The sequence below is a fragment of the Zonotrichia albicollis genome, chromosome 5 (genome assembly GCF_047830755.1).
Source record: "Zonotrichia albicollis isolate bZonAlb1 chromosome 5, bZonAlb1.hap1, whole genome shotgun sequence".
Taxonomy (NCBI): Eukaryota; Metazoa; Chordata; class Aves; order Passeriformes; family Passerellidae; genus Zonotrichia; species Zonotrichia albicollis.
Genome location: NC_133823.1, coordinates 46,929,619 through 46,943,295, shown reverse-complemented (window position 1 = coordinate 46,943,295; position 13,677 = coordinate 46,929,619). Strand labels below are relative to the sequence as shown.

Sequence of the window (13,677 nt, the reverse complement as noted above, 5' to 3'; positions counted from 1 at the left end):
GAAGAAATAAATTGGTTTTTTAGACATTATGCTTGCTGCTTATAATCCCAGGAAGGAATAAAGCCAATGTTTTCTTAAAATAACGACCATAATTATCTTTTCCCTAATCTCTACAGGTTAATCAAAAAGGCCTTTTTTGAAAATTGGAAACACGTAGAAACCATGTTTAGGTAACTAAGATGACCATTAATTACAGGCAGCACTTTTAAGCACAAATATTTATGGTATAAAAGTTTGCTTTTCCATTTCCTTACCACACAGACATCTGCCTGTTTACAAGAACATGTAGGGCTAATTAACAGTTCAAGCTGGGACCGAAGTTTCTCATCATCACCCAAAACCTGATTGAATTTCTTCACAAAATCTTGTGCTTTCCCAGGATCTGGAAGGTTTTCTGTATGGTTAAAAACAGTTTAATGTGAGATAAATTTGCAACTTTAGCAGGCCAAGATTCACAGAAATACAGTTTCCAGGAATGCTGTAGTAGCTTACAGAATGTTTGTAGAAAACTATTAACACTTACTTGCTATGGTCATCAGCTTTCCAAACATGGCAGCACTGTTTGCTTCTGACTGAGGACAACAGCAAAAACAGACAAACAAATCAGCAATATCTCCTTTATAAAATACACCTTTCAGCTGATCTGTTAGTTCTTCTGCAGCACTACTTTCTACTTCTGAATCCTCTGTTTTATGTTTTTGTTTTAAGAATAGATACTAGAATAGTGTAACTATCATTAGCAGCTACTACACAGAACAGCGAAAAAAATCATCTTGTAACAAAGAACTACAAAAATTCATTAATTCACGTAACAGGTCAAAATAATGAAAATGCCCCAAGTACCCCCCAGAACAGAAAATTCCCACAAGCCCACTCTCTCACCAAAACCTCAAAGCAATGCCCTTCTATTTCAAATTTCTACTAGTAAAATTCCAGAACAAATACTTAAAAACTTGGTTTTTTCTAACCAAGGAAGAAATCACTGCTTTATGTTACAACATATTCCATTCTATTTTCAAAATCTCTTAGAAAGTGAGAAAGAAATAAGGTCTGTGAAAAGTGAACAAAAAACCTTTGAAACTTTTAAAACTTGTTTCAAAGCTTGAGCAGTACTATGAAAAAATGATCAACAGAAGGAGGTCATATACCTTCAAGCATTACAAAAAGCAACTTTACTTTGTGAGAATGGAATGTTGTCTACATACAGAAATCAACTGAAGTTACACTGAATCAGTAATACAGTATTAAAACCCTCCAGTGAATCAGTCCCATAGATCCACTAGATAAAGTATAAATATTTTCAAAACCGTACAGTGGGCTGCTTATGCAAATCCAGCAATTCTCGTACATGACTCCTTAGCATGTTCTGGCACTTCCACATCTCATTCAGTGCTCTGCAAAAATGGGAAACAAGAAAAGAAAAGCTTCTTTATGACAAAAACATGCTGGATGTTTTAATAAACAAGTTTGTTAATTTATTTATCTTAGAAGTGCAACATAACACCTATTAGGTACAATCAAAACCTACCAAATATTAAAAATAAGTGTTGAAAACAAGGTGGAACTGATTTTCTCTTTTTACAGAACATCATCTCTTATTCTTCTAGGAGCAACTTAACATGTGCAGGACACCTGTAGTATTTCTTACAACCACTCAAATAAAAACAGTCCACCATCAACCAGAATTCAGTTACAGACACCTTTATCATGGTTCCTAATACAGAGCAAACCTAAAAGTCATCACTTGCACACTTTTATGTCTGCATGAAAATGAATGGATAGACCCGCTCTTCTCAAATATGATGGGATCCTTTTGTCTAATGGATGTGTCGGGTTTGTATATAAAAGGGAAATGTTTTCAAATACTATGCTACTTGCAAACAACGCCAAGCATCCATTAGCTGTATTTTTATTATATAACAGAGATGCTAGAAAAGCCTAAGAAAGCAAGTATTTGTTGAACAGAAACTATACTTACTTGACAGCATTTGGATCCAAGCTAGCATACAAATAGTACAAGCACTTCATTCGCTCTTCCGTTTCCAAATTGTGTGGAACAAGATACTGAGCAAAGATTTTCTCTACCAGTAATCTGCAGGAAAAGAAGAAAAAAAAGAAGAGAAATCACTACTGTACATGTCAAACAATACCTTCCAGACAAGCTGAAAAAACAAGAATAGCACAAGTCATTAAAACCAGATTTTTCAACAAAGAAAGAAGACAAAAAAATAGTGGCATTTTTCTCAGCTGTAAAGACTCCTTCCACTACTGATAGACAGATTAGCAAGAACTGCTTCTTGAGAGCTTTCCCATGTTCTTTCACTTTCACCTCTAAGAGGGAGCTATCTGTCACCATTCAAATTCTCCTTGTCTTTAAGATCTGAGAATCTCCCTTTGTTTATTCTAAATATTGAAGAACATTGACAGTGAAAAGCTCAAATAAAGGAGAAATACAGGAACATAACTCAAAGGGGAGGAAAAGTAAAAATCCGAAGTATCCTTGAAAGAATGGTTAAAATTGAACTGCAGTACTTGAGAATCTGCTCATTTGAATAAAGAAACTAAAAATGAACACTAAAAAGGTGGAGATGAAGGAACACCAAAACATATACAACTAAAGGGGCAAAAGGCAAACTGAGAACAAACCAAACCAGCAAAAACAATCTCCAATTATCTTTTTTAAATACACATTTGAAGTTTTATATTAAATACCAACTTTGAACTACAAAATACAAGGGAGTAGTTCATCTAATTATAGCCCCCCCAATGAAAAAACATTCAAATGTTAATTCAATTCATACTAATGAAAGCTGTGCACAATGTTCAGCAATACAATTTGATACTTATTGACAAATACTGTGTGTGTTTGAGTTTTAAAACCTTTTCACTATGTACCAGTGCACTGGTACTAGCAAGAACTCTGGGAGTGCCTTGTACAGAGATCACAGCAGCACAGATCCAACACACCTTATTTCTGCTCACAGAGCTTATTTTTGTTGGAAGAAAATTCCAAGAGACATGATGAATAAAAGGACAGAGGAATAAAAGGATGACCTTGAGTATGGATACAACTATATCAAAACAGCCCATTAGTATTAAAGAAAACTTGGCTTTGTCTCTTTAAGCGTACACTTTCCTACTGATGACTCCAAGAACTATATTGTTTGGGGAACAGGATCTTCAGAGCTCAAGGGACTCCATCTGTTTAACACACGAGGAGATTGGAGGCATCAGAGTTCTCACCAATTTATGAACATTGCTCTAGTCCATGTCTCTACAGATACACGTTCTAGAAAAGCATTCCATACAAATGGCACGACTGCATCATCCCTTCCCTGGTCCCTGCTGGTGAGGGTCAAGATTTACAAAATGGGAATAATGACACTTCTCTCCTGTGAATAAAGTGACTGTCTAGCATAACTATAGCTGGTAATAGAGCACTGTTTCAAATGTGGTTGTTTCACTCCATTCCCTGTACATTTATTGTAAAACAAAGAAGTTCAGAGAATGAAAGGCAGCTCTTATGGTCAGAAGTTTTAAGTCTTGAGCAGACATGCAAATCAACAGCCAAGGAACAACAAAAACATTATAAAAGTGAGCAAGTAATCAATGTGTGGAAAAAAATCTGTTCTATTCCACCTCATGCCTGAACTCTGCGTGATACTTCACTATTATCTCCTGAAAGAAACAGAGTTATCCCATGCACCCTAAGGAAATACTCCAAGGCTCAGAGCTGTCCACTGCTACTTTTTATCCTCTTTGCTGCATTACTGAAGGAAAATAGGCCAGAGCTGGCTAATTTTGGCCCATGCTTGCTTATGTGTTTAAAGGATTGAACAGATCTTTTATGTCTTAAAAGATCATAGCATTTCAACATCTCTTCAGGTGCTAAATCTCTAAAATCCTGACAAGTGCACAAACACATTTATCCCTCTGCTGAGATCAGGAAACCAACCCACTGGTGTCACTGAGCAAGAACTTAATTGTCAGTCTTGAAGACTAGTACCTTTTGAATTAAAATTTAGAGGATCAAACTGACCTAGAAGAACATTAAAAATCAAGCCAGCAAACTTTCTGTATGGACAGAGAAAACAAACAGGATACAATCCAGGCCTCCTCATGAAAAAGCTAGTTTCAATAGCGTAATCAGGCTTTCTGAAATCACGTCAGAGAAAGAAACTCAGTTTTGATGACACACTCTTCCCTTAAAATTCCCTGCCTCATTTCCATCAGTGTTCTGCTTTTGATTGAGCAGAAATACAGAAAACATCTGCCCCATTCACTATACAACTGATTCATTCTCTGTCCACTATCAAACCTGTGTACTGAAAATGAGATGCAAGCATGGTAGAAAAACCAATGCAAACTAAAGTATATATTCACATATATGCTGAATTAGCTTTGTATAAACCATGTGAAGACTTCCTGATTTTCAAAAAAGGTGCCAACTAATCAAATATGGCCCACTTACAACCAGCCAGATGAACAAAGCCAGAGCCTTCACCACTGCAGTGCTTAAAAATTTAGTATCATAACTGGCAACTGAAGGAGGCTATTGGCCCATTCAGACTAGTCACCAAGGTAACAAAACATTCTGAAGTACCAGGCTGCACAAGCAAGGTGCTAAGAAACAGTAAGAATTTTCTGAGTCCACCATACTAAAAACCTAGGCTGAAATTCTGCCTTTGTGTGGTAATCACAGCTTCTCTCTTCCTGAAAAACTATTGTTAATCTTCCAAAACCTTGGCCAAAATACTTTTTTCGACACCAAAATAGTATTTCAAAAAATCAAAAGGACTGAATGACAAAACACAGACAAATAAAATGTGAAAGCACCCCTGATGTTTCTTCAGCTTTTGGTCTACCTAGAGGTCCTTATGCCAAAAGGAGAGATCTGTGCATGCACTGTGGTATGGACACACATAACACTCACAGAGGATGGATTTTAACAGCCTGGCCTCTGGAAAGCAGTAAGGCAAACAACAGCTGGCATAGTAAATGCCAGATTTAACAATGCTTTTCTTACACAGTAGTTAGTTAATGCAAATCATAGCTCTAGTTCCATCAGTATATAAAAATGAATCCATGAACAGATAATGAAACAATTTTGAATATGTGCATACATATCTTAATGATTAATTAAATACACCATACATCAACCCATAAATGCAGAATGTAACAGCTTTCACAGGATAAGAACATATTTTCAGAGTATCTCTTATCACTATACAATTAAAATTAGGAAGACTTAGATTGACTCACTTGTCATCAATGCTATTTTGATAATATATGTGCAAAAGTTTATCCTTTATCCAGCTCACTTTCTCTGCAGCATCCTTCCCAGCCTCAGCATGAAGACAGTACTTCTTGTACAGCTGGGCAAGACCCATCATAGCTTCTTTTCTTACTCGCCACTTGAGAGGGAAGAAATTAAAACAAGTTGGGGAATTGGTTTTGGTAAATGAATAAATAAACAAACAAACCATACAAAATACAGTAAAGATGTAGAAGCAAGAAAGACAAAATAGGCACTTTCTGATCTCCTGTATTTAGACACTTCAAAAGCTGAAAAATGCTGTTTGAAGCCTCTAGATGAAAATTTGCAAAGCCTATGTAAGAGTTTTTTTGCCAGTACTGTGCAGATTAAATACTGTCAGTACCCAGGACTTCAGTACTTCTCTGTGCTGAGTGTAAAAAATCTGGGAGCTAGCCAGCAGAATTGAAGTTAAGTACAGCTTAACATGTATGCCTGAATAAGTGTCTTACTGAGTCAGGATTTGGAAGGCTTATCTATTCAGAGAAGGCACCAGGTAAGTGGCAGACTTCTTTCTTCCCACTGCCTTGCACCGTCTCATAGCACCCTTGCCTAGACACAGGAGATCTGGAGCCTAAGCCAAGCCAAACCTGCCTGGCTTGAGCTCCTAGGGCACCTTCCACAGTGGGAGAGGCCCATTTTGCTGAAGCCTTGAAGCAATTGCTCTAAGACTGGAGGGATTGAGGAAAAAAAACCCCAGAGTACAACAGCTACAGGAGGAGTTCATGGGTTCTCCACCTTGCTTCTGGTGGTCATACTTTATCCACTCAAATAAATAACAAATATCCCATTATAAAACAATTTAACAGACAAGACCCATAAGCCATCCTGTGCTGATTCTGTGAGGAATCATACCAAAACTGACTTCAGGATTAATTTAGGCAGCATAGCATCTCATGCTGAATGATTTACACAGTAAACCTCAGAAGACGCTTGTTTTCCCACATCATTTAGAAGAAATGCATTAAATTTGAACTGAAAGAGATAATTTCTTTCAGAACACACTAGGTATCACTTTTGGCCTTGAACTCCCAAGGACTAACAATGCTCAGTCTATGAAGCACAAATGTAGATACTATTATTCATACTGTAACTTCCTCAATCTTGTTAAACTGAAGGCTTGACTCAATACCACTGAGGTACTGCACATTTAATTTCTTAATAGTTTTACTGAATGACTTCCTTTCCTTGAAGGGCAAAGACAAAACAAATCTTCAAGATAATATGGCTCACTGTCACCACAAGACACCACTAGCTGTTGGAGTAGGTTATAACAATAAGATGGAAAGAATAAACTTGTGTTTTGTTACTTGTTGTATTTCTCAAGTGACAGATGAGTCAAGATAGTAATGACTGTGTTAGAACATAATACAGTAATTAGTTTTCACAAAAGAGAAAAACTTTAGCTATAAACAGATGTTTTTATTTAACTTTTCAGCAGGAATTTGTTCACTCCTGTTACAATCTAAAGCACATTTTAAAGAAAATAAAGGCCTGAAAGGGAAACATTTTCAGAAAAGTATTAATATTTTTCTGCATTCAGATATACTCTTCCTATGCAGGTGGTAGCTCCATCAGATCTCCTATATGAGACAGGAATGATGGATGGCAAAACTCGTCAGAAGAAAACAAAAAATGATTTCTATAAATGATTCCAGAAAATTTAAGCATAAAACGTGAGAGTAAAAAGGAGTTACAAAAGAAAGGGAGTTTTGGATTGCAAATAGTTCTGATTAGTGAAACAGCTGTAGAGTAGATCTCAGAGCATGCAGAAAGCCAGCTGCAGTGGCAGTAGGAGACACTGGACCAAACCACTTAGACAATGTTTGGAACACCATGGAAGCAAGTCATTGAATGGGAGATACATGTAAGGAGAAAAAAGAGTAAAACACTTTTGAGAATTAAAGCTGAAACAGCAAATAAACATAAAGCGGAATGCAATAATCAGTTTCAAAGACAGCATACATAAACACAGCTAACAGAATTACTACCCTGATTCAATTAACAGAAGAATTTTGATAACCTTAGCTTCCTTGGTTGACCAACACAATTAAATTCCTCCACTGATGACTGTTGGGCTGAGTTTTGAAAAAAAATTGCTATTGAAAATTCAAAACAATCCCTTACCCATTAGAATAACTTTGTTAAACATCTTACAACAGTTCTCCTTTATCTGGAAAAAAGCCACAATGCTTTTCAGTACTAATGCACGTGCAGAAAAATGCATAAAGAGGAACCAAAAATGGGTGTATGATTCTATGGCTCCTCACTCTATAGCTTTTGACTTCAAGCTGATGATGTGCAAGTCAGTTCTTATGAAGGGCTGAGTCTCTACTCCATAAGGACTGTTGGGAGAAATGCCAACAAAGTCAGCTGGCAAAACTCTCTTAACTTCCCAGGTTCTTAAGATTATTCCAGTATTATGGACAAGAGTATTTTTGTTATTTGTTTTTAAAATGTCTCCTAATTATTCTGAAAAGTGAAGATGCTGGAAAGACCTTTGAAAGAGAGTTCCAAAGGAGCTTTCCTAAGAACAATTATTACCAAAGACTAGATTTCAGTTTTTGGGGAGCATGTTACCAGAGTTACTTTTCCATGGGGAGCAATAAAAATGGATTTGAAAACTACTGGTGGAAGTGGATTTTGTTCGTTTGTTTTTAAAACTGTTGTTGTTTTTAAACAGTTACAATCATCATGCAAATGTCTATACAGATCAAATCAGCTAAGGACATTCCTTTAAAAAATCAAGTAGTGTCTTTTAGCCAGAAACTTTCACTCTAGGAAGTGTTTAGACTATCTTTATAATACTGTGTCAATTAGAATATGGTCAGGAGAAAAAGAACAGCTCACTTAAATGGTGTACCAGTTAGCATGACTTAAATTTTTTCCCTGCATTATACAGATAAGAGGCAGAACTGAAATGACAGGTTGGCACTTTACTTCAGCCTGTTGGACAAGCATTCTTTGCATAGTAGTAGCAACACTCATTTGACAGATGACTGCAGACCTAAAAAGATGAAGTCAAACGGATGAACCATCATTTAGGAGTTTGCAGTAGATGTATCCAACAGAAACCCAGCTACAAGGGGTAAATGCAGCCAGCAAAATACAGAGCTCTTTTAAAAAAAAGGAGTGATTAAAATAGGTATAGTGCACTCAGCCTGGAATTGAGAAAATCCTACGCAGAAAATATAGTCACATGGACATTAGCAACGCTCCTCTCCCAAACTGGAGAGAAATCCTAAAAATTTTTTAAAAACAGATGAAAGTTTACAAGTCCTTGATCTTCACTCTACACTAGTAACTATATTTACTAACACATCCTATATTGCTAAGGTCTACTTCAAATGCTAAGTATTTGTTGTAGTAATTTCTAGTCAGCGCTCATTTTATTTTTCCCTCAGGATATACTTTTATTAAAGCTCTCTCCAGAGATTTTTATAAGAGAAACATCATGTACAGACAAAGTTATTCTTCACTGATCACCTGAAAAAGCACCTAACCTTGAAATGCAATATATCAAACCTACAACTGGTGTGAAATGACTTGGTCTAACGTATGAGGAACATTACATGCCACCACACTGATTTAAAGCCACAGAAAAAAAGAGCCAGCTCTGTAGAAATCAGTATTACAGCTGTGCAGTAACAGCTGAGTGCCTCTTACTGACAGCAGCACGCTAAAGGAAAGCAGAGACACTGCTGAAGACAGTAACAATCATCCCCTTCTCACTAGGTCGTAAGTCCCAGTGCAAAGTGGTGACTATACTACAAGTTTTTAGATCTCATAAATGAACTTTTGGACATGTTTAGTGGCTGAAAAAGAAGGAAGGTGACCTTGATCACTTCTGAGAAACATGCAATGTCAAGCTGCAAGTACAGCTAATTGAAGAGCTGCTTTATAACAGTGAACATACTCAAAATCATTATTTCTCCATGTAAAGATGAAATTCTTTTAAAAATCAATCATAGTAACATTCTCACTTAAAAGGAGAACAAAAAAAAGTAAAACTAGAAAAACCAGCTAGAATGACATAGTGGGTATCCTTTCTATAGCCTATAAAAAAACCGACAATAATGAGGGAAAAAAAATTGACATAGCTACATTGCAAAGAGAAGTCTGCTATTAGGCATCACTCTCCAAAGAGCATGGAGCCACATCTGAAAAAATGTAAACAGGAACCAGTATAAACTGTGGCAAATTGAAAGTAAATCCTTAATGAAGCATGGGCAATAGTTTCAAAATGAAGTTATTAAAAGCATACTAACTAAACATCTTCACCAAAGATTGCAGAAGCAGGAAGCCTTCCAGACCCTTTCTGAATGGCTGAGAGACAAACAGATTTATTCCAGGAGAGCTCTGAAGAGGTTTCTTAAAGTATCATTAAGAGACATTTAAAAAAAATTAATAAAGCAAGCAGGAAGAAAATAATTAAGATTTTGTAATCTTAATTACAAAAGGTGGTAACCGATCTATGACTTTTACAAGAATTTAGACATTATATACCAAATACTAATTATTCTATTATTGCAATCTGTCCATAAGCACATTGAAGACAGCAAATGTGAAAGAAACCAAAGGGTGTCAAGAGGAATAATGTGCCTCTCAAAAGAACATCTGATTTGGAATGGGCAAACAGGTTGAAATAGAACAGTAATGACAAGAAGGAGCTGACACTACTGAAAAATAAGTTACAGAAATTTGTCTATAAACTTTACATAATGGCAAGTTTTATCTAAGAAAAAATAACTTTTAGCAGATCCAGAAGTCCCTCAGTAAAATGCCTTAGGATCCCAAAAAATTTCCAACAAAGCCTTGTACCAGAGGGCCTTAAAATAAAAATTGTGTTGTGAATTAATTATCAACTAAAACATAGGGGGAAATAGCTGGAAATAAATTACTGATTTTCACAACAATGGGAACAAAATAAACCTGTAGAAGAAGTCAGAAAGGAATTTCTGACATTTACCATATGAAAACTTATTACAAAATGAATTGAACAGTGTGTGTAAAATTTACTGAGGTAGTCAGAAGAATTGCAGAAAAACGTCATGCTACTGAATTGTTACGGTATGAGATGGAAGAAATTCAGATTAAGGATAGGTTTTCCCAGCAGCATTAACTCTGCATGTACAGTATCTGGCAGTATACCACCTTAAGTTATTAAAGAAAAACACCGATGTTAACATGAATGTTTTCCAAATCTGTCAGCTCAGTGCTCAGAAATAGCACAAGAGACAGACGGAACATTTCAGAATAAGAAAAAAAATTATCATCAAGTACGTAACATGGTGCAAACTCTGAACGCCATTCAAAATCAGATGTTCTGGTGAGTAGCACGATGCTCCTAAGTCTGGTCACCTTAGTTCCAACATGACAGAGAACATCCAGACAAGAATGATCAGTTAATTTGTGTGGAGTTAATCAGGTGATTCTTTAGAATAGAAAAGAAAGACATAGAGAAGATATGGTATTTACATTTATTAAATATAAATGAGTCAAAGAATATTCATTGTTTTATGTAATCCAAGATCTATGAGATACCAAATCAAATGATCAGACAAGTTAAAGGCAAGCAAGTGAAGTTATTTTTCCCAAACAGGCAATAAACTTTAATTTATTGATGCATATGCAATGGAGGCTTGTAAAGTACAAATAAATTCAAGGAAGAGTTTGATAAATACCTGGAATAAAGTTCAGTTGAAAGTTAGTATGAGCATGGCCCAGCAGACTTAAGAAATCCTTAAATCACAAATTGTTGATTTGTGATTTAAGGATTTAAGCCTTAAATCACAAATCCAAAGCTGAAGACTGTGAGAATTATAATGGGTTATAGTGACCTTTGGCTTAAACACGTGTGACCATTCTTATGTTCTTACAATGTAACTGTGTTTATCACAAATCAATGACCCTATTTGCTTGACAACACTTGATTGATACCACCATAATATGGAATTTTTCTTAAGACGCTCTTGTAAGAAAATATTTTTTTTCCGTAAGTACTCCTGTTAATAGTCAACTCTGAAGATTCTCTGATTCCGTGGCTTCAGGTTTTTTTTATTTTACTTTTAGTGAAGTATATTAGAAGCAGGTGACTGCTGCAAACACACTATGAACACACTTACCCGTTTGTCCAGCGTTCTCTCCCTCACAAAGCCAAGCAGCTGGTCATTGACCAGAGAGAGATCTCTCTTGCCTGCAGTGATGATTGTAACAATAACGTCATGGCGAATGGCTTCTTCTGGGTCGTGTGATCTAACCTTCAAATATTCTGTCAGGAGCAAAAACAATGAGAAGCTTGGCTTTTTCATGTAGGTGTGATGTATTCTGATTTATTACTAATGTTTAATCAATTAAATGTCTCATATATCACAACCATGTAATCTATTAAATACAGAGCCACCAACAGGAAACATCTGTTCCAATGTTTTCTATGTTAAAGTTTTATAAAACAATTAGGTAACTGAAAATATCAGAAGAATATAGGAATGATAGCTTTTATGATAACATCATTTGCAAGAAGCAATAAAGTGAAATAAAGTTGACTAGAATATATTGTAAGTAAAGGGGGGGTGAGGGAATAAGAAGAAACTAAAAGAAGAAACTCTTATTCCCTAAGAGTGAAAAATGTGAATAATAAATCAGAAATACTGACAATTGTTGTAGAATAGCTTCCATCAAAAAACAACAGTATTTTCAGTTAAGCCTGAAAATCATCTCATAGTTGAAGTGATACTGTAGAGAAAGAAGAAACTTCATAGTTTAGATCAGCAAAAAGGCTTTTTTTGAGGTCAGTGGAACAGAGTAGCTGGGGCACTCAGTGACTAGTTTTGAAAATAAGCCAGGGTGTTGAACCAATATTTGCTTTGCCTTACCCAAAGTTTCTTTAGAACTTGAAATTACTTTAAAATTCATTCTGCAATGGGTAGCTTCTTCACTACTCACTCTTACAAAGTCCACACAAAGACACACACTCCTCTTTCTAATTACTAGCACTCTTCTTCAACAGAAATCAATGACTCAGCAAATACCTCTTCCATCCCCCCTTATCAAGCACTGGACTTGGTGCATTTCAGAACTAGACTGCAATGTACAAAAATAGTTACACAGTCCCTTGCTCATTTTGTAGATTATTCTAAACCCCTGCATGAGCATCTCACCAGTGAGGTCTTTTGCTAAGTCTGGATGGTTCATTAAACAATGACTGGCGAATTTCACACTCTCTAATCTCACAGGGACATGGATATCATTGAACCTAGAGGGATAGAAGATAATGAATGTTAATTTTTAATTAGCTTTGCAAATCAGTATTATTCTCTATGTAGTAACATGCGTTGATAGTACGTTCTGTTAACTATTAGAATACTTTCATATGGCAAAATTAGAGAATATAAATGTTTTGAATTTATCCCAATAATGTACCTCATACAAATATTTGTTATTTCTTGGGAAATTCAGTCAGGACTAAAATTAAAGAATGAATATGGTGTATGTAGATAAAATGTTGACTCAATGGATTTTGCCCACTGACTTCTGAACACAGGTCTCCATACAATGTTGATGTGTGTGTGCATGTACACACGCACACACAAAATTACAGAAATGTAAACTGGCATCACCAGGAACCATTTGAAAATGTTCTCTTTTTAAAAGATTATGAACTTCCACATTTATGTGAAAGAAAGTATCTCTTCACTCAGAAAGGTAAATGCCAAGCAATTTACAAGTGTTGCAGATACAGCTGAACAGTATGAAATTTCAGACAATGCTGGCATAGCCATTGTGCAAATTCTGCTATGCATACAATGTGCTGTCTAACTTATATGGCCATAGCTGACAGCAATATAGGCGTGGTCTTTCAGGCTTCTTCCTTCTAAAATATAACTGCATGCAGTTTCCTGCTTTGATGATTTAATAAGGAACTCGTTCAAATATAAATAGTTATATTCTCTAGAAAGAAAATGAAAAATGCAATACTGTAAGAAAACAGAAAAAAGAACATCAAAAAAGAACAGAAATTCAGAAGTCTATCCCATTCCTCTTACCGCCCAAGAAAGCACTGCCACAGAGGTCGATTTTGTGTGGCCAGATCAGAATCTTTGGAGCCAAAGAGTTTCGCCAGAAGTCGAACAACAGCCAAACGTTCTTCTCCATCATTGCTCTAAAAATCAAAACATGAAAAAGGAACAGTAAATCATTATCTGTAATATCTTAGTAATAATTTTATTTCTGTTTTTTTCAACAGTTAGATTAAAAACTGAGTTTGAAAGTATTTCTGACAATCCTCGCTCTCTTTAATTACCTTATAGGATTCATACAAGACAAAATATACAAACATACATATTAAGCTAAAGCATTACAGA

At 35.7% G+C, this 13,677-nt stretch overlaps 1 protein-coding gene across 2 annotated transcripts in view; it reads right to left on the bottom strand.

Annotated features, from left to right (window-relative positions):
• Window positions 1-13,677, bottom strand: part of PDS5A (PDS5 cohesin associated factor A) — a 77,257-nt gene that overhangs the window by 25,588 nt on the left and 37,992 nt on the right. For both annotated transcript variants that reach the window (XM_074541587.1, XM_005490517.2), the window contains exons 9-16: window positions 13,360-13,475; window positions 12,475-12,569; window positions 11,440-11,585; window positions 5,263-5,414; window positions 1,979-2,092; window positions 1,313-1,394; window positions 524-572; window positions 255-394 (exon numbers count right to left, since the gene is read on the bottom strand). In XM_074541587.1, the coding sequence (XP_074397688.1) occupies window positions 255-394; window positions 524-572; window positions 1,313-1,394; window positions 1,979-2,092; window positions 5,263-5,414; window positions 11,440-11,585; window positions 12,475-12,569; window positions 13,360-13,475 (894 nt within the window). The remainder of the gene's footprint in view (window positions 1-254; window positions 395-523; window positions 573-1,312; window positions 1,395-1,978; window positions 2,093-5,262; window positions 5,415-11,439; window positions 11,586-12,474; window positions 12,570-13,359; window positions 13,476-13,677) is intronic.